At 50.9% G+C, this 23,420-nt stretch overlaps 11 protein-coding genes across 11 annotated transcripts; 5 read left to right on the forward strand and 6 right to left on the reverse strand.

Moving 5' to 3' along the window:
- Positions 1 to 141: 141 nt before the first annotated feature.
- On the forward strand, positions 142 to 908 carry IAR55_000977 (uncharacterized protein; the record flags this gene model as incomplete). The annotated part of the gene is made up of 4 exons (XM_066944107.1): positions 142 to 229; positions 291 to 387; positions 444 to 544; positions 625 to 908. 4 exons carry the CDS (start codon positions 142 to 144, stop codon positions 906 to 908), a joined length of 570 nt encoding a protein of 189 aa, XP_066805308.1.
- Positions 909 to 1,265: 357 nt separating this feature from the next.
- Positions 1,266 to 3,298, forward strand: IAR55_000978 (uncharacterized protein; the record flags this gene model as incomplete). Its single annotated transcript, XM_066944108.1, has 10 exons — positions 1,266 to 1,345; positions 1,413 to 1,548; positions 1,615 to 1,625; positions 1,690 to 1,773; positions 1,827 to 1,906; positions 1,969 to 2,192; positions 2,262 to 2,362; positions 2,424 to 2,493; positions 2,547 to 2,636; positions 2,699 to 3,298. 10 exons carry the CDS (start codon positions 1,266 to 1,268, stop codon positions 3,296 to 3,298), a joined length of 1,476 nt encoding a protein of 491 aa, XP_066805309.1.
- Positions 3,299 to 3,418: 120 nt separating this feature from the next.
- On the reverse strand, positions 3,419 to 6,065 carry IAR55_000979 (uncharacterized protein; the record flags this gene model as incomplete). The annotated part of the gene is made up of 5 exons (XM_066944109.1): positions 3,419 to 3,857; positions 3,921 to 5,105; positions 5,152 to 5,225; positions 5,359 to 5,711; positions 5,786 to 6,065. The coding sequence occupies 5 exons, from the start codon at positions 6,063 to 6,065 to the stop codon at positions 3,419 to 3,421; spliced, it is 2,331 nt and encodes a 776-aa protein (XP_066805310.1).
- A 185-nt stretch (positions 6,066 to 6,250) lies between these two features.
- Positions 6,251 to 8,707, reverse strand: IAR55_000980 (dihydropteroate synthase; the record flags this gene model as incomplete). The annotated part of the gene is made up of 4 exons (XM_066944110.1): positions 6,251 to 7,253; positions 7,312 to 7,556; positions 7,637 to 8,062; positions 8,147 to 8,707. The coding sequence occupies 4 exons, from the start codon at positions 8,705 to 8,707 to the stop codon at positions 6,251 to 6,253; spliced, it is 2,235 nt and encodes a 744-aa protein (XP_066805311.1).
- Positions 8,708 to 8,965: 258 nt separating this feature from the next.
- Positions 8,966 to 10,060, reverse strand: IAR55_000981 (dephospho-CoA kinase; the record flags this gene model as incomplete). The annotated part of the gene is made up of 4 exons (XM_066944111.1): positions 8,966 to 9,407; positions 9,501 to 9,873; positions 9,964 to 9,993; positions 10,054 to 10,060. The coding sequence occupies 4 exons, from the start codon at positions 10,058 to 10,060 to the stop codon at positions 8,966 to 8,968; spliced, it is 852 nt and encodes a 283-aa protein (XP_066805312.1).
- A 279-nt stretch (positions 10,061 to 10,339) lies between these two features.
- On the reverse strand, positions 10,340 to 11,701 carry IAR55_000982 (uncharacterized protein; the record flags this gene model as incomplete). Its single annotated transcript, XM_066944112.1, has 2 exons — positions 10,340 to 11,488; positions 11,615 to 11,701. The coding sequence occupies 2 exons, from the start codon at positions 11,699 to 11,701 to the stop codon at positions 10,340 to 10,342; spliced, it is 1,236 nt and encodes a 411-aa protein (XP_066805313.1).
- A 1,286-nt stretch (positions 11,702 to 12,987) lies between these two features.
- IAR55_000983 (uncharacterized protein) lies at positions 12,988 to 15,139 on the forward strand (the record flags this gene model as incomplete). The annotated part of the gene is made up of 6 exons (XM_066944113.1): positions 12,988 to 13,023; positions 13,089 to 13,580; positions 13,630 to 13,783; positions 13,842 to 14,034; positions 14,086 to 14,107; positions 14,162 to 15,139. 6 exons carry the CDS (start codon positions 12,988 to 12,990, stop codon positions 15,137 to 15,139), a joined length of 1,875 nt encoding a protein of 624 aa, XP_066805314.1.
- Positions 15,140 to 15,800: 661 nt separating this feature from the next.
- On the forward strand, positions 15,801 to 17,189 carry IAR55_000984 (uncharacterized protein; the record flags this gene model as incomplete). The annotated part of the gene is made up of 4 exons (XM_066944114.1): positions 15,801 to 15,885; positions 15,974 to 16,358; positions 16,422 to 16,754; positions 16,841 to 17,189. 4 exons carry the CDS (start codon positions 15,801 to 15,803, stop codon positions 17,187 to 17,189), a joined length of 1,152 nt encoding a protein of 383 aa, XP_066805315.1.
- Positions 17,190 to 18,791: 1,602 nt separating this feature from the next.
- Positions 18,792 to 19,947, reverse strand: IAR55_000985 (uncharacterized protein; the record flags this gene model as incomplete). The annotated part of the gene is made up of 6 exons (XM_066944115.1): positions 18,792 to 18,874; positions 18,948 to 19,004; positions 19,133 to 19,343; positions 19,459 to 19,606; positions 19,670 to 19,746; positions 19,846 to 19,947. The coding sequence occupies 6 exons, from the start codon at positions 19,945 to 19,947 to the stop codon at positions 18,792 to 18,794; spliced, it is 678 nt and encodes a 225-aa protein (XP_066805316.1).
- A 313-nt stretch (positions 19,948 to 20,260) lies between these two features.
- Positions 20,261 to 20,937, reverse strand: IAR55_000986 (uncharacterized protein; the record flags this gene model as incomplete). The annotated part of the gene is made up of 4 exons (XM_066944116.1): positions 20,261 to 20,387; positions 20,451 to 20,511; positions 20,584 to 20,704; positions 20,797 to 20,937. The coding sequence occupies 4 exons, from the start codon at positions 20,935 to 20,937 to the stop codon at positions 20,261 to 20,263; spliced, it is 450 nt and encodes a 149-aa protein (XP_066805317.1).
- Positions 20,938 to 21,260: 323 nt separating this feature from the next.
- On the forward strand, positions 21,261 to 23,126 carry IAR55_000987 (uncharacterized protein; the record flags this gene model as incomplete). The annotated part of the gene is made up of 6 exons (XM_066944117.1): positions 21,261 to 21,436; positions 21,496 to 21,526; positions 21,588 to 21,905; positions 21,975 to 22,287; positions 22,354 to 22,591; positions 22,658 to 23,126. 6 exons carry the CDS (start codon positions 21,261 to 21,263, stop codon positions 23,124 to 23,126), a joined length of 1,545 nt encoding a protein of 514 aa, XP_066805318.1.
- Positions 23,127 to 23,420: the final 294 nt, after the last annotated feature.

Consider the following 23,420-nt stretch of genomic DNA (forward strand, 5'->3'; position numbering starts at 1 on the left):
AGGCAATGTAAATTACGTAAAAATCTCCACGTGATGCGATCTTTGGTGCCGATCGTCACTGTTCTCTTCTTTTGACAGGTCTTGATCCCATCCATCTGCTCATTCTACACCCCCTCTGCAAGACCTGTCAACACCACCAACATGTCGATGCCCGTACAGTCCACCAACAAGATCAGCTGGCCCGAGCTCATCTGGAAAAGATGCAAGGCGCAACCCGCTGTGCCTATAGGTATGTCAAACACTTTCGGCTCCTTGACTGGTGCTAATCTTACTTTGTACGCCGTTCGCAGGATGTGTTGCGACTGTCGGTGCTCTGCTCGGTGCCACGTATCACCTTCGAATGGGGAACAGACAGCGATTCAACCAATTCCTTCGCTTGCGTGTCTAGTGAGCGACCTCCTTGTTCTTCGCGCCGAGTTGGGCTGAACTATTCGCCGCTTTAGCGCACAAGGATTGACCGTTGTGGCATTGATGATCTACGGTGGAGTCGCTTTCACTGGAGATCAACAAAGAGCACAGTATATCAAGAGTCAGATCGCTCTTGGTCAGTCGTCTTTCCCCTCACCCCTTATTCACCTCCGATTTGCCAACCAATACTGATTTCCATCTTCAACTCGATTACAGGTGATCTGCCTCCCGATACCCCTTACCCAGGCAGGAAAGACGGTATCGTCCGACCCAAAGATACATCCTCATTCGTACCAGAACCTGCTGCTCTACCCGGCCATCTTTCCACAGCTGTAGACGCCCCTCCGTCTCTGTCGAGAGAAGCACCAACAGGACCAGGAGGTGCTTATCCCCTGCGAAAAGAGGAGCGGATGAAGGTCTCGGACTTTGCGAAGAGGTTGAGGGAGGCCGAAGCGCTGCACAAGGAGGAAGAAGGAGCGAAAGGCTCAGAGAGGAAGTAGGGCGGACGGGGCGATTTTGCCGAAGAGCTCGAGTAACGATTTGAAGACCAGCCGCCGACCAATTAGGCTTGATGTTCGTGTATCAGTATTCTAGATAATCATATGCACGCAACTCCATTCCCTTGGACTGGTCTTTCGACGATTCCGCTGCATGGGGTCTGCTCGTAAAGAGGACAGGGCATGCACCATCCAAAACAATCAAAGTCATTGCTCTAGCTGTTGGGCAAGTTTTCGGGTACCAGGTGGAGGTCGTCCAACCTCAATTCAGATCGACTTTCTCTTTTTTTCTCTTTTCCTTTATATCCTTCCCTCAGTTGCAACTCGAGTTCATCGCCCTGGGGCTGTCCCCTTATCCTCATGCACAACCAGAACCCCTACCTGAGCAAGAGACCGGACTTTGCTCGACTCGCTTCGCGTTATCCCGATTTTGCACCATAGTCAGCCCTTCGTGAACTCTTCTTCTTGGCTCATCGAAGTCTTACTGACTGTCTTGCCTGTATTTAGCGTCTCGGTAGCAGAAGACGGACATGTATCTCTGGACTTTCAAAATCCGGCTGCGCTGAGAGCTTTGACGAGATGCCTGTTGAAAGAGGATTGGGATTTGGAGGTGGATTTGAGAGAAGATCGAATATGTCCTACGGTCAGTCGATGGGTGCAGTATGCACTGCACCGTATTCATAAACTGACTTGTCGCCCAACGACTCAGCTCACCAATAGGTATGTCATTCAACGGGAACTCAACCACGCTAAAAGGTGTCGTACTGATATATATGACTTGCAGGCTCGACTATCTCTTACACGTGCTTGACCTCGAACCCTACCTTCCATCCACGTCTACTTCGGAACCACTACGAGTTCTAGACATGTGAGCTCCGCCTGGACGATCCTCCCTAATCGCACCATACTTGGCTGACATAGCTACAGAGGTACAGGGGCTGCTGCTATTTACCCGCTTCTGTTACATCGTCTTCGCCCATCTTGCATAATAACAGCAACTGGTGACTGATCTTCCCCCTTACGCAGACTTACCACTAGCTAATTTGGGTGGCTCCTGTTGCAGAGCTGGATGGCACTTCGTATAACCACGCACTTTCCGTCGTAGAGATCAACAAGATCCCCCCTTTGTCAGTCTCAATAAAGAAAGCTCCGTCGTCGCATCCAATACTCTTTTCCCTACTCGACAAGGACGACCGCTTCGACGTGACAATCTGTAATCCCCCTTTCTTTGGCTCGGAGGAGGAAATGCGGCAAGGCCAAGAGTTGAAAGCGCAAGGTTCTCATGCGGTGCGTATGAAGCTAGCACTTTCGGTCGTGAAAATCGACATTGTGGTGGTAGCTAAGCTAGACCTGCAGGCACCCACAGCAGCTATGAATGAGTTGATAACCCCAGGAGGAGAGGTTGCATTCGTGGGAACGATGATCGAAGAGAGCGTGAAGATAGGTACCAGGTGCGAGTAAGTGCAGCTAGGAATCTCATGCGCATGACAAGTAGCTGACGTTGGTACATGGCATCAGATGGTATACCTCACTGATAGGGAAGTTCTCGTCTCTTTCGTTGCTGATAGACTTGTTACGGAAACACAAGGTACGCCATATTACTGTAGGAAGCGTATTCGTGCTGAGAAGAAATCGGAGCAGATAGACAACTATCTCCTGAAAAGCATCAAGCAGGCCAAAACCACTCGATGGATCCTGGGCTGGTCCCATAATTCGATCCGTCTACCAGACGTAAGCTTAATCCAGCGAGATTCGAATTTCTAGAAACTAAATTCTTGCGCTATGATTTGCAGCGACTTGCACGACCTGAACTGATCATACCTAATACCGCTTTCGCTCGCCTTCTCCCCCCTGCTAATCATTTCCACCATAAACCTCAACCTTCGATCCCATTGCAAAAGCTCCAAGAAAGTGTTCTAGAAGTTCTGGAAAGTATCAATCTCGATCCGAATCCCAGTAAACCTGATCCGGCATGGTTCGTGAAAATGAACGACATGGAAGGGGAGAGTTCAAACTCGAGCGAAGTGATCATCTCTCCAAAATCGAATACATGGTCAAGAGCAGCACGCCGTCAAGCTGCTCGGCAGACAGAATCAGTGACAATATCAACGTCAGCTACGAAGGTCGCACCCGCAGAGAATAGTGAGATCAGCGATCCTTTGTTGAAAGCCAAGATCATATTCGTCACGGGGTCAGAGGATGGAGAATCGGCAATGCTGGAGATGGAATGGATGGAAGGCAAGGATAGAGCGGCAGTTGAGAACTTGTGGAAGTTTGTATTGAGTAAAGCGGGTCTCATAGGGAAACGTCAGCTGGAGGGCAACGGCGACGAAGGCCGAGGGGACGGTCGCAACCGGGATAAATCGTATGGACGTCGTCGGCGGCTGGACTGAGTTCAGAATTCAGGCAATCAATGATCATATTCATTATGGATAGATCACGGCGAGGTAAGGCTGTAGCACGTCCGTAGAATACGAGCTGCATTGCATACCGTTCCACCTTGTTATCCACACTTAGAACAGATTTTTGCCTAACCATTCTCTAAATTCTTCACACTCCTCTTTCGGGTCCTCGTCGTAGGCATGATCTTTCCCCTCCATTCTCGCGACCTGTAGATCTCCTTCCACATTCTCCAAAGCCTTCAAAGTCTTCTCCATAGGCTGTACTTTATCATCGATGGTCCCGTAAACAAAGTAGATCGGGACATGTTTCTTCACCGACCTGGATTTTGAGACCAAATCCAATCGATAGGGGATGGACAGAGCCTCAGGAGTGGGTCTGAATCCATCCAGTCCCGATCCGACAGAACGTTGATTGCGGAAGAGTAGAGAAGGGAATAGAGCGTGCTGTAACATGTAAGGATAAAGGATAGATCGGGGTCCGCCTGAAACAGCAGTGCACACGGGTGGAGCTTTGGTGTCCAAATGAGGTTTTGCTTCGGCGTGAGCGACACTGAACAAGGAGTCAAGGCATCAGCACCTGCAGCAATTCGAGCTTATGAGGACTACCACTAACACTCTCTTCATCCAGGGAACCGGGTTGGTCTCGGTCGCCCAGAACTCATCCGTCAAATCCGTGATCGAGTAGAACGGTGCCAAACACTTGATCCCACTGATATCCTCCGCTCTATACCCACCTACATCTTCATCTTTCACCTCTCTCGGCACCTCCAATCCTGCCATCAGAGCTAGATAACCACCTGCTGATCCTCCCGAAAGACAGATTCGACCGGTATCAACCTTGTGTTCCCCCTTGCCCTCCTTCGTGAGGCGATCGTTCAGTTTCGTCCGGATATACGTGAGCAGTGATGTGACATCTGAGAGGATTTCGAGGATGGGCACTTGTGGGGCTAATCGGTAATTCGGCGAGATCACAGCGACGTGCTCATCGCTGGGTCCAAGAGGACGCGAAGGTAGTCGACGGAAATGGGGTGGTAGGTTCTCCTTGTTCCCTTGAAGGAGTCCGCCACCATGGAACCACACTACAAGGGGATGACCGTTCGGACCAGCGGGGTCCGATGGAAGATAGAGATCAAAGTCGACGGCGAGAGGCTCGGAGTCGAATGTCGCGGCGGGCAAAGTCCGGTAGACATATGTCACGCTGGGACTGGGGATTAGGTAAGCGGAGCCACCGGTCGATTCATTAATCGTTACTTCTTCTGATGCAGGAGCAGGAGTGACGGGCTCGATGGCGGCAGTCGTAACTGGTGGCGGACCAACCGATCCTTCGCGTATGCTACAACCGACCGTCTCCACTCTCACCCCTTTGGCCAAGTCTCCCTTGATCTCTTTCAGACCGTTATTACCGTTGAACACCAATGTCGCCAATTGGGGCATATCCTTCTCTCCCAATCCTACACTATCCACGTCAAGTGTTCCCTGAAGAGCATTGTACTCCAAGTTGAGCACTCGCATGGCTTTGAGCTTGACTTTGGCGAGCTCAGCCAGTCCACTTGCATCAAGACGGTTGTAGCCCAGATTCAGTGATCGTAGTAGGGGCAAGATCGGTCGGGGAGCCCTCAGCTCCTCAGCCCGTTGCACGGCAGTGCTGAAGAAACCCACGCCGTACGCTAGACCATCTTCTGAAGGCCCAAGGGTGTCCGAGAAGGAGAGCTTGGTGAGGGAGTTGTGGGACAAGTCGAGGACTTGAAGTAAGGGAAGGAGAAGGATGGAAGGGGGAAGCGAGGCGATAGCATTATTTCTGCGGAGGGGTCAGCCCGGGACGAAATGCGACTAGGATAACGTACGATAGATCGAGAGTGGTCAATCGGAGCAGGTCTGAGAAGCAATTGGGAACGGATCTCAATCTGTTTCTGCTTAGCTGGTGACAGTCCAGTTTCGTCAGTCCCGCCCGATGTTCCCCCACCCACAGCAATGCAGGAGCTAGCGTGATCCGCACATATGCTCGCATTCGCTCGCATATGTGCAGCTGGTCCGTAACGTGGCAAACTCACATCAACCGATTTAAGTCCTCCAAACATCCCCACCTCTCTCTCGACCTCTTCCAGCTCATTCCCTCCAGCTCTTAACAACGTCAGTTCCTCCGGCTCAGTCCACAGATTCTCCCTCTTATCCAGACTCTTGCCGAAGATCGCCGCCCGTTCTTCCTCCTTGTCCAACCCCGACCCGGGACCTGGAGCAGGAGGGAATTCCGAGCCAAACTGTCTTGGAGAGGTGAATATGTCTGTTTTGCGAGGCGACGGCGGGGGTGGAGGCGAAGAGAGTTCTTCCAGTGGGATTCCGAGGAGTTTGGTATATACTTCTGCGGGGATTCGTCTCAATGATAAGGACGATATATCGAGCTTGCCTACGATTGTGTAAAGCTCCCTCATCAGCTCGGAGCGTTCTTGTATATAACGAAATATGAGAACAAACACGTACCCGACTTGACCGCTTTCTGAACTTGACCATTGACGGTTTTCTCTTCCACCACACCTGCAGACCCATCCCCTGCATACCCGGCCCTCCCAGCACCGCGTGAAGAGGAGGGCGCAACTGTCCGTCGCGAAGCCAAGGGACTCCCGACTCCTCCCAGCGAAGAACCACTACTTGCACCGATACCGACGCGTGATTTGGCCAAGGGGGAGTTCCGAGCTTCAGCTCTCTTCGCAGCTATTTGTTCGCGTATCGACGGTCTAGCGGGTGAGTTACGCGCTGACATCTTGTTGGAAGACGGGTTGTGTTTGAGGCTGGTGGGTTAAGTGGTAGTGTTGAAGGCCAATACGATTGTTTTGGTCTGTTTGTCACCGAAAAGTCAAGGTGTGGAGGTTGTCCACCTGGATGAAGGCTGGACTTGATCTTCGTACTGATGCTTACATACACAAAACATCACTATGCAATCCTTGCTTAGTCTTCTTTGAGATCCCTGATAGCGAGACCCATTCTCACCACCTCGCCGGCTTCCCTCGGCTCATGTACTCTAAGAATATCTACCACCTCGCTCGCCATGCACCAAGAGTTCAACGCTGCGTCTCCGAAGCCTCGTTCACTGGCCACTTCCCTACCAATCACTTTGCCCACAAACCCTTTCCTGCTTCCTCCCACCAATATCGGATAACCTTCCAGCTTCGATCCGGGAATTATGATCTCCGGCAAGTGCTTGAGAAGACGTAGATTGTCTTCGTGAGATTTGGCAAATCCCAAACCTGGATCTAGGATGATATTCCACTTTTTCACTCCAGCTTTCAACGCCTTCTCCACCGTTTCCGCCAGCTCCGCCTGTACGCCTTTCACGACACCTCCGAATGATGTGTAATCTTGTAGCTCGGCAGTGGTCATACTTGTCGAATCTCCTCTGGAGTGCATAAGCACAACAGGAACGTCCAGCTCTGCCATTATTTCTAACATGCCGTCCTCTCTTCCGCCACGGACATCATTGATGCAATTGGCTCCTGCTTCGACCGCAGCACGAGCGACTAGCGGTCGATATGTATCGATCGATATGGGTATTGTGGCCAATCGAGGTTCAGAAGACCCCCGAATGGCTCTGATGAGGGGAACGACCCGAGCAAGTTCTTCTTCTTCGGTACATGGTTCAGATTTCGGTCGTGTGGACATACCGCCGATGTCGAGTATCGCTGGGGGGAACGGACTGTCCACAAGTCCTTTGCACGCTTGGACAGCATACGCAGCATCAGTACGTGATGGATCCCCATCCGAGAAGGAATCAGGGGTAGCGTTGAAGATAGCCATAATATGAGGTGTGGCCGGTATACTGAGCCGGATGGGTCGAGCCGGATGAGTGAAAGGAATGATGGGTTGGAGAGCAGGGGGATCTGATTTGGGCAGAGACTCGAGCATATTTCGGATCGTACGGCCCAGTGCAGGATGTTTCAAATCAGGCGCAATGCTGTACAGGCCACCGGAGTTCAGCATGGGGATCCGGTCGTTCACTTGCTTGTACTCACTCCGCCAGAGGTCGAAGCACAAATTCTCGCTCCCCTAGACTTGCATGAGGGCATTCCAACCACTTCACACCATCTTCGTCTTCCTGGTCTTCTCTACTACCTATCCGAACAAGTTCACTACCATAAAAGATCAAATCAAGATCGATAACTCGTGGTCCGTTTGTGAAGGTCTTTGTTCGTCCGACTGCTTTCTCGGTACGCTTCAGCAGCCGCAGGACATCCATCGGTTGCAGCGATGTCTTGACCTGTGCGAAGGGGAGTAAATGTCAGTCTCCTTGCGTATGAATGACGATTTGTTTTGAGAGATCGAAGACTGAGCACTCACCTCCATGACACCGTTCACGAACCTATCCTGATTTTCGACATACATCGGCTCGCTCTCATACAGCCTACTCGAGCTCACGAAGGCACAGCCGCCTTCCCCCAACAGCTTTATAGCTCGAGAAATGTGTCCCACTCGATCTCCGATGTTTGAGCCGACAGCTATGAACACTCTTTCTGCCTCCGTTGTCGTAGGGCTGGTAGTCGCAGAAGAAGGTCCAGCTTCCGCCGAGGTGGACGTGAGGAGCGAGGGATAGTCGAGCGCCGTGCGATGAATTGTTATTCCGGGAGTAGCGAAGGGGATTGCAGATGGTTTCCTGATCGTTATTTCGAGAGATGATGTTGGGGAAAGGTAGTGACTCCGACACAGATGTCGTCCTAATTCGTGATTGAGCGACTCGATGGTACCATAAGATGAATCTGACACGAACTACAGGAGGACGAGGTGTTTGCATCAGTATCCTTGTAATGAAATAAGATCAGACTTGTTGGAAACATGTAAGTATGTACCCACCTCGTACACCTCATCTGCGAAGCCTTTGTGACTCCATTCTCCCCAATCACACCCTTGTACAGTGACATCCGACTCCAACCTCTGTTTCTCCTTTCGCTCATGCGGATGTAGTCCTATGATGCAGGCGACTTTCATATCTTTTATCGTCGCCTTCCTGCCCTCTTCATTCCTGCTTTTATCTATTCGCACTTCGTATACCGCCGAGAGGGCTTGTAAGAGCGCTCTTGGTGATTCCAGTTTGACATCTACACTTTCGACATCATCCAATTCCAAGGGAACAGCAGCGACATCTCTCAACAAAGTCCACGGCTCTGACCAAGTCTTCTTAGGATCAGAAGCTAAGGCGTAGATAGCTTTGGACACGGCGGAATAGTTGACTCCTAAGCCTGACATCGAGTCACCTTCGGATGTGGCGTGGACAGATCCAGGTCGAAGATTGATATTGAGGGAGAGGAGGATAGGACATGGAGGCGGAGGCGTCAATGAGAATGCGGACGGACCTAGTCCGTTAGCTAGATGCACAGAGAGTGAGGTTATGGTGATTCGGTCGGAAGAAGACATCGTGGCTTGGCTCTATGTTGATAATGCGCCAGATTCAAGAATGGATGCAGAGTCAGGTTGTGAGGTCTAGGGCTTCTGAAATGTCGTTCAAGAGTGTTATCGAGTGGAGGTCGGGCGCTACCGTCTGTCTGATCTGTACACGTGTCGGCAAAGTGCAATCAAAGGTGTATGTATGCATAGGGTACTCTGTGAGGTCTACAAGCCCGGCCACTGTCCGAGACCATGTTTTCAAGCTGCTGTATCATTGCAAGAGACAAGCTAATCGTCATCTGTGATACTGATACTTGATCCAGTCCCTCTTCTCCTCCCGCCTCTCAACTCCTTCAATTCGATCCTCTCCCCTGAATCATCCTTCCTCTCCACCTCTCCTCTACCTCTGCGTCTTTCACCTTTCTTCCCCCTCCACAGCCTCGCCAGGAGACACAGTCCTCCCGCAGCAAGTCCGACGGGCGGGAGCAACCAGCATATCCTCCACCACCAACCGGTAGAACCGCCTTGTTGGACCCTCCATTTGGCGACCACCCTGTCTATTTGAGCGGTGAGGTCGGTGAGCGTGCCGGAATTGTCGATGACGGAGGTCGCGTAGGTCAGTTTGGTGGACAGCGGTGACTGGGACGCGATTCGGGCAGAGGCTTGTGCTTGTGTCAATGGTGGGTTGGAGGTTCGAGCGAGTAATCGGGATAGTTGTAGTCGTTCGTTACTGGGATGTACACAGACACTATTGTTAGTATCGAAACCACAAGAGCAAACAGGTGAAATCGAACCGACAGTATAGTAAAGTACTGCGACTCACACGTAGACAACGACAATCTCTCCAACCCATTTCCACAGCCCCGCCTCGATCAACAACGGTACATCGACAATCACACACCATTCCCCTTTCAACCAATATCTCACGACTCTCCTCACCATCTCCCTCCTCACGCGGGGATGTATCACGCCATTCAACCATCGTCTCTCCTCCGCATCGTGGAACACTATGTCCCCGATTGCTGCTCGATCCAGGTTGACCCCGTCGGGGAGTAGGATCCGGTCGGGGCCGAAATGGGAGAGGACGAGGGAATATCCTGAGGTTCCGGGTTGGACGACTTCGCGAGCGAGGAGATCCGCATCGATTATAGGGATATGGTGATGGTTGGATAAATGGGAAGAGACCGTTGATTTGCCTATAGAGTTCCGAATGTGAGCCATGGACCTGCGAGGTAGCTAGCTCGACAGGTCACGGCCTGGCTACCTCGGGTTTGACAATGACTCACCAGAGGCAATACCGCCTGTCAGACCGACGACTATGTCCTACACGTCAGCTACCGCCCAAAACTACATATAATGTGACTTGATCAGCTCACCTAACATCTTGTATGCTATGTGACCTGCGACGAGAGAGAAAGCCAATGTCCAAGCAAGATAACTACGTGTAAATTGATTCACTGGTTCTTTCCGGTGGAGGCGCGGGCGATCCTTTGACTGGTCGTCTAGTATCAATCCTGCCAGCAGCAAGGGGGGAATTGTCATTGCTATATCGGCTCATCAATAGAATGTTTACGGTTGAACCATGATGGCAGGATACTGCCCACATCTGTTTTCTGCCAAAATACTCTTTCATACGAATACAACTCTATTGCAACATGTAAATCAATCAAACTTCCCGCCCAGACCTGTGACCAACGCCTGGACCATACTCCTCTTGATCGAGAGGCCCTCTCTATACCTACATGAGATCCATCCTCCTGCACCTCTCGAATGCGCCGCTCTAACCACCAACTCAGCAGCCATCTTTCCTGTATTTATTCTGTTTTCTCCATCCGCGTCACCACCTGGATCCAATGTCATTTTCAACACCCTCCAACTATCTTCCAAGGTAAGATGTTCAGAATCACTCGTGGGATGAGAGTCGGTATGAGCGCCTCCGTATGTACATCCAAAGGATTGACATAACCTTGTGGCGAAGACAAGTAATCCGGGATCATTGACGACGTGCGAATCGGAGACGTGGCAACACGATTTGAGACGGGTGAGCAAGTCGAGAGAATTGTTTTGTTGTGATGATCCAGAGGAGGGAGTAGGAAGTGGTGGAGAGATGGGTGATGGTTTGGTGGCCGCAACGTTGTTCTGGTTCTGCCCGGGGGTGTCATTCGAAGGAGTGTCGAACATTGTGAACATTCCGCTGAAGTTCGGGGTGGAGTCCGTGTTCTTGTACAGAGTGTTTTCGAGATTGTTGGTGAAGTCTGCAAATTGAGGATCGGGCGAGACAGGCAAATTGAACGGGATAGGGAGTTGGTAGTTGAAGGGAGCAGGTGAGACGGTAGATGGTGGGTTGAACAGTGGTGGTAAGGGATTGGATTGTTGAGATTGTTGATAGGAGTTTGTCTGGTTCTGTTGTTGAGTCTGCGGTGGAACGCTGGCACTTGCTCGAGGAGATAACGTCTCCGAGTCTCTACCTCTATCGCTCATATCTGACGTGTCTGGATCTGGCAGACCCAACGCTCTCCTCTCTCTCTCTCTGGCTTCTTTTCTAGCCCTGACTCTCTCCGACATGGGCACCCCGCCTTCCTTCAAAGCCTTTCCACGTCCTGTTGGACCAGATCCGATTCTTCCCCGATCGGCGATGGGAAGGTTCAACAGCGCGCGAAGCTGGTTGTTCTCATTCTCCAAGTGGAGAATCCGTTCTTCCAAGCCAGCGAGATGTTCAGCACGTCGAAGTCGGAACGCTCGCTGAACCTCTCGAGCTCGGGAAGGAGGAAGCTGGTCATTCGGTTTACGGCCGCGGGGTTCATGACGATCCTATCAGAAGGGTGAAAAGGGTACGTGTGAGTGACGCGGACCACCCGACTGAAGACCGACCGCAATCGATGACTTGACGGTCAAAAGGATGGGTCAGGGGTGCAAGACAGAGACTGAGGTACTAACTTTGGGAGGATTGGGAGTACCGTTTCCGCTCGCACTGGGACCACCACCTGTTCCCGAAGGAGGAGCGGATGATCCAGCGTCAGACATTCGTCGAAGAAAAGGATCGTGTGCGCTTATTATCGGTTTTGGTATAATTATCTAATCTCAGAGACACGCGGAACGCCGATCGGGTCGGAGGGAGAGCGAGCGAGCGAGCGAGCCAGGTGGTTTGGGAATACCGGCGGTTTGGGAATATCGGCCTGCGTGTGGAGGCAAAGGGGGTTTGGGGGGGCGAGAGCGCTGAGTTTCTGGTACGGGTGAGTGGTGAGTGTGTGTGTGTCTCTCTCTCTCTGTGAGTGTGCGATGGTGTGTTCGCGTGTTCACTCTAATTTGAAACGATGAGGAAAATGTGAATAGATGGACGATGAATGAATTGTGTGCAAACGATTTCAACATGCGAGTCGAATATGCAAAAAACAGCGACACTCATCCAAGAGTCAAAACCAAATCCCCCCCCAAAACCATTTCACCTCATCGTGGGTTTCGGGGTTTTCACACTGCTACCTGCCTCTTTGGGAAATACAAATCACCGTTTCGGTGTTATTGTAAAGAGGCACAGCTGAGATCCTATCTGGTTTTCCGAATTTGGCATATACTGTCATGTCTTGGAGCGTTAGTAGTACATGCCACGTATGCCCACGTGTCATTTCAAGACGCGATCTTATCAATGACCACGGACGGACTTGGGCTCCGGCGGAATAATGTTGTTGTGAGCTGCTCATGAGCTGTTGCAGCTGGCTCATACACCATCGGTGACCAGACGTCTCTTTTGTTCCTATGCAACAATAATCCGGTCATCTTCACTGTCCGTATCGATTGTGGTCTGACATCATCTCGCTCAAGTCATCACATCACAGCTGTGACTGACCAAGCCATCAAGTTATATCTGCATCACATCGCCTCGAATCTATTCATAAGCACCGGACATTTCTTGAAGCACCTCCTTGCCTGTACACCGAATCACCATCATAAATCTGAAACGAGGTCACATCGCATTGAGCAACGGAAGACTCTCATACACGTCGGAAGAACAAGCTCCGTCCCGATCGTCGAGCCAAGATAAGCATCAGACCGGAAAGGAAAGGGTTGGGGAATAGAAACAACGTGGACGTGAGAATCGCCGGGGGACGTGCACACACACTCCAAGGGGGGAGAAAGTGATGCACCATGGGAGCATCAGACGAGTGAGTCAAGTTTTTTTTGGGCGCACAAGGCTTCCTTTCTGTCTGTGTACATAGGTTCGCTGACTACCGTGTCCTTCTTCTTCCTCACATCACCTATCTGCATATGCTTCAAATTCTCCCTTCTTTGCCTGCCTGCTCGCCCTGTACGAAATGACACCCAGGTCATTCCTCCCTCAAATCGTTGGCGTGAGTCGAGCCTCAGTGCCGAGAACAAGCACACGAAACAGTTCTGACTGCATAGACTCCTGCAGCTGTTCTACGCAACCTTTGACCCTACACTGGGACCAATAGTCCAACATCAAGTCCCTGAAAACCTCATATCCTCGTCATCATCATCAGCCAACGAGTCGTCACGATCTCGATCACGCTCCCAGTCACGATCGCGCTCACGAGCACCAGCACCAGCATGTCGTCGGCTTGCCTCGATCTCCCCACCGTCCTCACTTTCCAGCTCGACATCCTTTCGCCGGACTCTACTCAACTTTGCTCCCATATCAGAATATGTCATACCGAAGAAATCGCTACATGGTCGTCTGGTGACTCTCTTGACAACAGGTTATGATGACGATGAAAAAGTAGAGTATAGAGTCATGGGGTTCCCCAATGTGATGACGGGAGAGGGAGGGAGATATATGAGGAACGAGTACATGTGGAACCTGTGTTTCGTCTTTCATGCTTCAAGCTCTCTTGAAGCCTTTGAACCGATCGTCAGGAAATGTGCACGAATACTGAGAAGTGCAGAAGTGAGTTTGGTCACGAATTCATGATACATCCATGGCTGACTTTTCTCAGCGCGACTCCTCATACCTGTCCGCTCCCAAATCAGACCACACTCCCTTACCCGCTGTCCTCGAGCAATTGTTTGAAGACCTCAACTCGTACTCTGAGACCAGCATCCCTCTAGACGGATTCAACACCCTTGAGCTGAAGCTCTTCCCTTTCTATCGTACGTCTCAACGTCCTTTACTTCCTACCTCAGGCGCTGTCAACTGACCCGGCTTCAGCCAACCCTCCTGAATGCGAGGACTGGCATGTGCCTATCGCTCTTGTCGACCTCAATGCGCTCAAAGACGACAACTGGGATATCACAGCCGCGCGAGTGTCTCAATACATCGACGGAGTCAATCACGTGAAGAGGATTGCGGCGCTGGCGGATGCCGATGAGGCTCTGACCAGGGAGACCATCAAACACATGCTGTAAGTCAACGATCCGAATGTAAGATACTCGGTGCTGATGCCGTATAACAGCTTTTACCAAGTGGTAATGATGGTGAGAAATCTGCCCCTAGTGCTATTGTTTGTATGGGTGCTGATTGGAAGGCAGATCGACATCTTTCAGTATTCCAATATGTACACTCTCAAACCCGCCATATCTCGCCTTGCTGCAGACGAAACGATTATCAGTGAATGTGCCTCTTATGTGACCCGTCGAGGCTTCCCACTGCCAGAATGGCCTACTCTACTCCGCCTGTACAGTCGGCTTATGCCTGGTGTCACTGTCCACGAGTGGATCGAGGCCCATGAAGTCTTATCACTCGGCATCGATCCTCGGAGGTTTGTCTCTTTCGGAATAATAAAAGGATTCTTGCGACGGGTTCACCGATGGCCGAAACTGGTGGAGAGGATAGAACCACTCATACCATTGCCAACTGAGCATCGACGACGAGTGGGCTTCGACAATTCCACTCGAATAGGATCGAGCACCGCACTGTCAACTAGGGATAGATCTCAATATAGTGGAGGTGAATCAGGTTTGACGTTGAATCGCACAGGAGGTCATGGGGATTCAGCATTCACGCTTCGTTCAGTCGGCTCCAACCAATCTCTCGGGGTTTCCCCTTCATCGATGGCGAATCGGACCCCACCGTCTATTGGCAGATCACCGGGACGTAATCGAGCACTCGCCTTCGCCCCTTCTACCGGTACTGGTACCAGCGCGACTCTTGCCCGTTCACACGCTTCCGGAGCGGAATCTCATCCGTCGACATCTAGTCGTCGTGCAGCAGGAGGAACGAGTACCAGTGCAGGTGGTACGACCGGGACAGGGCCAGGTGCGAGCGGGATACGTTTTGGTCTAGGTCACGGAGTCGGTTTGAATGCGAGACAAAGGGAAGAGACGGCGGCCTTGAGAGCGGCCGAAGAGATGGAAGAGGAACTGATCATGTTCCTGGATGGGAGACATCACGCAGATGAGATCCAGTGCAATTTTGGTATTGGGTGGGCTAAATTGGCGAACATCCTCGGAGTGGACGACATGAGGGATGGTATGGGCAAGAAGGGTGTCACTGTGGTGTTTCGATGAAGGAGGGGTGGAGATCAAAATGGACACTGTATCACACAGGATCGGACCTTGAACAATATGTCACGCATATGCAAGGGTCAGCATGCCACAAGGCAGGTAATAGGACTTGACCGATGCTCGATGATCTCTCCCAGCGAGGACGCGCACGTTCTTTCCCCCTAGAGATAGTAGTTTACTCTGACCAAAACGATCAGATTCAGAACACTTTGCACGGTAGATCGGACAGGCACGGCGTGCCCCCGATTGCAAGAGCAAAAGAAATGATCCCGCACTCGTGAAGACCCGCCGTTGGCCCTGAATACGAGCATAACTTGAGCCCGTTTATCCACGTGGACTTGTAAAGGGAAAAACGTATTCATGCCCGGGGATCGGTTTCAGTCTCAAGGGCAAGACAGCGCTGCCCATTTATTTAATATTATTTACTATTTATTATTGACAGTCAAAGAGCAAATCGATGAGATCGATCGATGAGGTAAAAGCTCGGCACAGATAATCAGAAGATAATAATCAAGAAATGGATGACTAACCTCACTCTGGACATGTTGACATCTTACTCTTCATCGTCTCGAAACGCTGTGTCTGGCTTGACAACGCTCGAGATCGATTCATCCTCTTTCGATCGCCTTTCGCAGCCGTACTTGTCAGGGTGAACCTTGGCAAGATGGCCATCTCTCCTCCCTCTTCACCGTCACCGGTGGGGAAGAGAGCTTGGGTCACTCTGGTGACCAACCCTACTTATCTTGCTGGTGAGTGCTTTGTGATCGCCGTCACTTTGGATAATGGTCCCAGTGCAGTCGTTCACAAGTATGATGCTGACATAGCTCGTCATCTTAGGTCTACTTGCCCTCCATCGCACACTCATCTCCGTATCATCCTATCCACTAGTGGTCATGACCACACCGACACTGCCCCTGTCTTCTCAAGCACTCATCTCCTCATACGGCATCCAAGTCAGACTCGTACCACACCTCGCCCCTTCATCCGAACAGAACCACCCAGGCTTCGACCCTTCCTTCGTCCGCTTCGCCGATACTTGGACCAAGCTTCGAGCATTTGGGTTGACAGAGTTCGACAAGATCATCTTGATTGATGTCGATATGATCTTCTTGAGAGGGATGGACGAGCTGTTCGATATGGAACTTCCGGGTCAGGATTGGATCGCAGCTGCTCCAGCTTGTGTCTGCAATCCGTTCAAGTTGGAACATTACCCCAGGGATTGGTGAGTATGATGCCTGTATATGTGTTACACCGTCCAGTCACTTGTCGCTAATACAGTGTTCAGGATCCCTGCCAACTGCTCATTCAGACATCAATCGACTCTATCTACCCTTTCCTCTCCCCCGACCCCTTCCTCATCTTCACCACGCACGGCTCATCTCCTCAATGGCGGTCTCGTTGTCCTCCACCCCTCCATATCCACCTTCGACACCATCCTCGACCACCTCAACAACTCGCCTCAAATACCCAATTACAAGTTCCCCGATCAAGACTTGCTCGCCGAGGTGTTTCAGGGGAGATGGAAACCGTTACCGTGGTGGTGCAATGCTTTGAAGACGTTGAGATCGGTACATAAACCCATATGGAAGGATGGGGAGGTTCGCCTGATACATTATATGTGAGTGAGCCGAGACGAAAGTCGATTCAAGCAAAGCGGGTGCCGCCACGGTATAATACTGACTGTCTTCTCATCCGGCGTGGTAGTCTTGACAAACCATGGAACAAACGGCCGGTATCTCTACCCCCCTACCAAAGTACGATCCATGAACTCCCCCTGACGCCAGACAGTCCCGAATCATATCCCAACCACCCCTCGAACAACGTTGGCGGCGGCGGCGAGAACACCACAACCACCAGCAATGAACCTATACGGCGTCGACCTCTGCCCCCCAGATTGCTGGACGCGGTCAAGAAGACGGGTCCGCAGGAGAGCCTGAGAGATTACGAGGAAGTCCACAAGTGGTGGTGGATCGTCTATGAGGATCTCCTGGACGAGATGAAGGGGAGCGGCGATGAAAGATGGAAAGAGGTCGATCAGTGGGTGAAGCGATAGCGTGATCGCTGTTCGGTGATCCAAGTGTGGGTCGCGGAGAGAACTCACGATCATGAGGTTCAGCAAGGATTGATCGAACGTGTCCATGTCTGTGTCCAAGTTGGTGGATTTCGGACTGAGTCGAATTTAGAATAGAGGATTGGGTATCGTGCGAGACGAGTATTGCTCCATGTGTGTGATTCATTTTATATATATATACATACGTTAAAAAGCAAAACGTAGATTTGTTTGTTCCACGACTCATTGTACTTGTGTATCTCATCTCATCGCACATCGCAGTAGTATCACGATGGGGCCTGACAGACAACCGGCATGTGGTGGGTTCGGACATTCACTCGAGACAAAAGGAACTTTGAGATGCAGTTTCTCTTGTCGCCTCTCGCTCTGATAGCGAACAAAATGAGCCCCTCGACTCAGGGGCCTATGTCCCTGGTCAAACGTCGCCGATTTTCACAACGATATACACACAGGAGGTCAAGTCCCGACTCGTATTGTGCAACCACAAACCATTGAATCACGCAGCAACGACTTGAAAGAGCAGCCACTCTTGTCGGTGCCACCGAACGGGAGGGAGCGCATCGAACTGGGTGCTGTCGGACATATTTATTTGTTCTGGTATATTTTGGATTAAACGCTATTTATCCCAATTGAGAAGTGTCTTTGACCAAAATGCTTCTGTTCTGATCGATTCAAAAGGTTGACAACATCTTCCTCATCCAACCTGATTCCTCTCTTCCTCCCTGTCCATCGTTGTGTATCTTCATATCCTCTATAGATCCGCTGTTCTTGCTCTTTGTACATCTTTGCCCAAAGTGAGTCTCCTCCCAATCCTCGTTCCTCGACTCCTGTCCAAGACCCCTCCCTGCGATACTCTCAGACCCCCATCTTTCCCATCACATCACAACCAATGGTCATGGTCAAGTCCCAAGGAAGACATCCTATCCATCCTTTTGCACCCAGTCCGGGAAGCGTCCTTTAAGACATTTCCAGACATCTCTCTCCCTCTCCCGTATCCTCGTTTTGAGAATCGGGAAGTCCGGGGGTCAGGTCGTCGTTTCGGATAATGAGGGTTTATTTGTCATAGTTACACTGAGGGATCATCATCCATCTTGACCCATTCACCTTTTCCTCTGCTCCTCGCTTTTGTTGGCACTGTACATGATCGATCTCAGAGTGAAAGCGGGTCAAGGCTGACGGACCGAAAGGTTGTTGTTGGTGTAGTCACAGGTAGTCGGCGGTCATATGTCATCGTCTGCTTGTGTTGCGAGCATATGTTTGAATGCACCATTACTAGTCATCATACCCTGGAGAACCATTCAATCACATATGTCATCACGCAATCACAACAACGCTCTTGACTTGTAATACACTGTCGGCTTCCGTTCTGCATCACACTCCCTAGGTATGGCGTCCCATCGCCCTCGCCTCTGTCTCGTTCAACTCTCGTCCCATTCTTTCGCCCAATGCGCCTGCCGTCTTGCGTCTTGCCATTCCAATGACTCATGTAGCCGCTAGACATAGCCCTGAGGTACTGCTTGAGCCTGCCTTCACTGACCGACGGCCCAGTTCGTCTACATCCAGCCCGTTTTGACCTCGTACATCCTATTTCAGCTTTGCCGCTCGGTTCATATCCCTGATCCTCAGCCCTGCGCGATTCTTGATCTTCTTGTGCAGATCCGGTTTGTCTATCCATGTGGATTTGTTCAGTTGGTGATCTCAGACTCGAAGGTCGATAGCTGGCGATGTGATCACACTCACAGTTGAAGAATGTGAACAGGAACTCTAGATGGACGAAGAAAGGCGCTAGGACGAGTGCTATGTCATCACGATGGATAGTTCGAATCAGCTCCAGCTCATCTTGGTCTCATCAATCATCCCTTGCTTTTGCCGGCCTTCCGGTCTCCTAAGGCAGACAGATGAGGCTGAAGGAGAACGACACTCACCCGAAACGAGATTGTCCGTCAGAGCAGGTGCTCTATGCTCGAAAAACCCATGTCCGACAAACTGGGCAATCCACGCAAGAGCAAAAACTGTCCACGCGAATGGCTGAGCAGTGGGTTGGGCAGGTGTGGAGAATGGAAGCCAAGATGGTGGTGAGGTCGCTAGATATGTTGCAGTCAAGTAGGAGAGGATTCCAACGGGAAGATACGTGAGCTGCGAAATGATTATGACTTGTCAGTCCCACTCTTGGACCAGATCATCCAATGCGTAACGAGATAGGCGAGTGGCGTTGAGCGGTATTGTCCAGGAAAGATATGAGACGACGTACACCTCCAACAGGATCGAGAACGAGATAGTAGCCCTCATAGACGACCATCCATGCCAAAGCGAGACTCGGCTGGATAGCAAGGCCCTTGACGAGTGTGATAGGTGTTGTCCCAGGTAGTGGGAGGTGAGCGGCAATGAGGAGCCATGACCTATGCAAGAGCAAGGGTCAGTCACAACCTTCTCGAACGATGATCCTCCGCGGAGACGCTCACCAAAGGATTTGAGGAATGCACAAGAAGTGGATTATCTGGTTGATCTTATTGGAATGGTATGACGAGTAGAATGCGAGCTATTCAAGTGAAGAGGCTCAGTGGCTGATAATCCCATACAAAGGTCGACTCTGCCGAGCTGTGATTTGGCCATACGAGTGGCAAAGCGGTCAACTCACCTCTTCCTCCACATCCAGATGATTGGTACCCGTTTTGGGGGAGATGTGAGACCTGGCCTCGTCCACTGGTCCTTGAGATCGTGTTTTCCGAGCCGTCGCCATGCTGTGTGATGTGTGGCGCTGTGTTTTCTATTCCGACAAAGTGTTCAAGAGGATAAGGTGTTTTGAAGGACACGATATGCCTGTAAGAAGCGAAGGAGACAACATAAACATGACCCGCACTACTTATGACCAGCTGACCACCTTAGCCGAGAGCCGGTCGACTGAAACCACGTGGATTGTGCCATACTATTTGACGTTCCTACCATCTTGGTATAGCCAAATATTACATATAAGGTGTGTGATATGCATGCAGATTCGCGTCCCAGCTTCTATGTGTTGATACAGTGAAAATGACCTCGTCTCCCCCCCTTGTTCAGCTCGCAGCGTTCTTGGCGTCCTCTTCGATCTTCTTCAATTTGGATATGTGTCGATGAGGATATCTTTCTTGGATCGCACGCATCTGTTGAATCTCCTTCCGTCTGGCTCGATTGCATGTCTCCCTGTGTGACAGTGGCTAATGTAAGTAAAGGTCTTCGGTCTGCAAAGGTAGACAATGTACAAACCATTGGAACACTGCAATAGCAAGGAAACTCCCCACAGCCCAGTTGGCAGCTAACCACGGTCCTAAATACCACACCGATATTAGTCACAAACGACAACGGAAGATATACTACGTTCTCGAGGACAAGGACTCACTTCTTGATCCCAGAAATCGAACGGCTCCTATCCCTGTACCACCCGCTATCCCATACAACAGACTATTTCTCGCACAGGGTATTTTACCGATATTCTCGAAATCTTCTAACGGTCGTATTCGCTGTACACATCAAGTGATTTGCGAGTCAGTACCATCGCTACAGCCCCTTCTTATCCAGCTGCAAAGATGATCAAGTGTTGATGACGACCTACCTTCAAGGCAGCTTTCAGATCCGTCATCTTGTCTCCTGTAAGATTCTCCACCTCTGGTCTGGGTTCTGGATCGGGGGTGATCGGACTGTTCCCAGACGGGATATTCAGTGGTGTTGATTGTGGTGGTTTCTGATTAGACATCTGGAGATACTATATAGCTGATGACTGGAGTGGCGGCGAGGGGGCTACGAAATGGTCCAGGAGTTGTTGTGTGTCTGTTGCGATGATCGCTGTCATGTCTAGATGCGCGACTACTGATGCTCGAGTTGCCCAACTTTTGGAATGCTGAGGTCGGTTCCAACCAACGGGATCAAATCCCAACCTACTGTAGTATGGAGTCACGTGGTCGGATTCCTCGGATCTCAGATTAGAGCGTCTGCTCTCTCTCTCGCTTCGAAATCGACTTTCTTGACTTTTTCAAACGCATCATTCGTCGTAGATTACAACCGTACTCTGCCACAAGCATGTTCAGACCGAGACCGCCCACGACGGCACAGAATGAAGCAGGACCTTCACGCCCAAGTCCTCAGACAAGTGATCTCCCTACCAGCGATGGGTACGATGGAGATTTACCACCTCAAGCTGCTCCTGCACTTCCGGTTGAGGACCAGTCCTTTTACTCAAAAATTATGGCCGACAAGTCAGTAGTCTTCCCCACTCGGCAGTTCATGACAGCTGCTCACTCTTTGAGATCTACAGTCCATACTTCTCCGCCGGTGCTGGTCTGATGGTCAGCCTGCTCTTGCATACCTAGCTTAAGAGCGATCATGCTAATTTAAGCAATACTGCAGGGTATCGGTGTGGTCCTTACCGCCTTCCGTCGCTCCTTGACCCTCGGTACATCACTTGCTCAACGTCGTCTTCTTGTGACACTCGAGATCCCATCGAAAGACCGTTCGTACCCCTGGTTCCTCGAATGGATGGCAGCTCAATCGGCAGCTCAAGCAGCTGGAAAGGGTAAACGACGGATAGGCTTGGGACTGCGAAGCCATGAGTTGGCAGTAGAGACCAGTTATAAACAACATGAGAACGGAGCTTCGGAAGCAGTGTTCAACCTCGTTCCAGGTCCAGGTACTCATTATTTCAAATATAGAGGAAATTGGTTCCAGGTGAGTATAGGCGTTGACTGTTGACGATACTGCCTGAGATCGAAGCTTACAAGCGATTATCACGGATAGGTGAAGCGCGAACGAGATTCCAAACTGATGGATCTGCATTCAGGTACACCTTGGGAGACTCTGACCTTGACAACACTGTCAACATCTCGAAATCTCTTTCCCTCACTCCTGTCAGAAGCTCGAGAACTCGCAGAGGCGTCTACGGAAGGCAAAACGGTGGTATACACTGCTTGGGGAGTAGAATGGAGACCGTTTGGAAAGCCTAGGAGACGGAGAGAGATGGGTAGCGTGGTTCTCGCGAAAGATGTATCGGAGCGGGTCGAGGAAGACTTAAGGGGGTTCCTAGGCAGAGGAAGATGGTACGCCGAGAGAGGTGAGCATAGTATTGGATCGAATTTGGTTGGAATGCGGTACCTAATTTCAATCTTTCCAACGTCAGGGATACCCTATCGACGGGGATACCTCTTACACGGACCGCCTGGATCTGGGAAAACATCTTTCATCCAAGCTTTAGCAGGAACGCTGAACTACAATATCTGTTTATTGAACCTGAGCGAGAGAGGATTGACGGACGATAAGCTTAACCATCTACTGGGTTTGGTACCAGAACGCAGCTTTGTGTTGTTGGAGGATATCGACTCGGCTTTCAATCGGCGGATCCAGACGTCTGAGGATGGGTGAGTTTGGATCGACTACAGATATAGGTGATGGGCAACAAGATATGCTCAACCTCGATGTTTCAGGTACAAATCCTCTGTCACGTTCTCAGGATTGCTTAACGCTTTAGACGGTGTAGCCTCTTCAGAAGAACGGATAATATTCATGACAACCAATCATTTCGATCGACTTGATCCCGCTCTGATCCGACCAGGCCGTGTAGATCTGCAAGAATTACTGGACGATGCGGCGGGAGAGCAAGCCAAGCGACTGTTTGTGAAGTTCTACGGCAATTCCACCTCTGTGCTCGGGCAGAGCGGGCAGGAAGGAGAGGAGAATAAGGGGAGAATATTGAGGGAGGGCGAAGAACCGTTAAGCGATGAAGAGGTGGAAGAGATGGGAAGTGAAGTGGAGAGATTGGTCGATGATGAGAGGCGACATGGAAGGATGGTCAGCATGGCCAGCTTGCAAGGGCTTTTCATACGGAACGGGGCGAAGGAAAGTATCCTGGGAATTAGGGAGCTGTGTAGACCTAGAGCCTTGGATGTGGCATGATGCATAGCATCACTCATGAAGCGGTCCGCGTGATGCTCCACCAGATCATACAGCGCTTCTTGTGCACATCGGTAGTGAGCGGGCGAAGTCCAGATTCAGTCGCACCAGCACTTGTAGCTGTTGATTCCAGGATACCGAATTGCAGCATCTATCGTACCAATCCTGACCATCTTTCGACGCCACTTGGCATGCCAAGGTGGAGGTCGTCCCTCGCCGTCTTCGTCCGAGATCGTCGTATAAAAGATCAGAGAAAGCATCAACTTTTTGCATTCCTACAACACTATATCATCTCCC

The sequence above is a fragment of the Kwoniella newhampshirensis genome, chromosome 2 (assembly GCF_039105145.1).
Source record: "Kwoniella newhampshirensis strain CBS 13917 chromosome 2, whole genome shotgun sequence".
NCBI classification, from domain to species: Eukaryota; Fungi; Basidiomycota; class Tremellomycetes; order Tremellales; family Cryptococcaceae; genus Kwoniella; species Kwoniella newhampshirensis.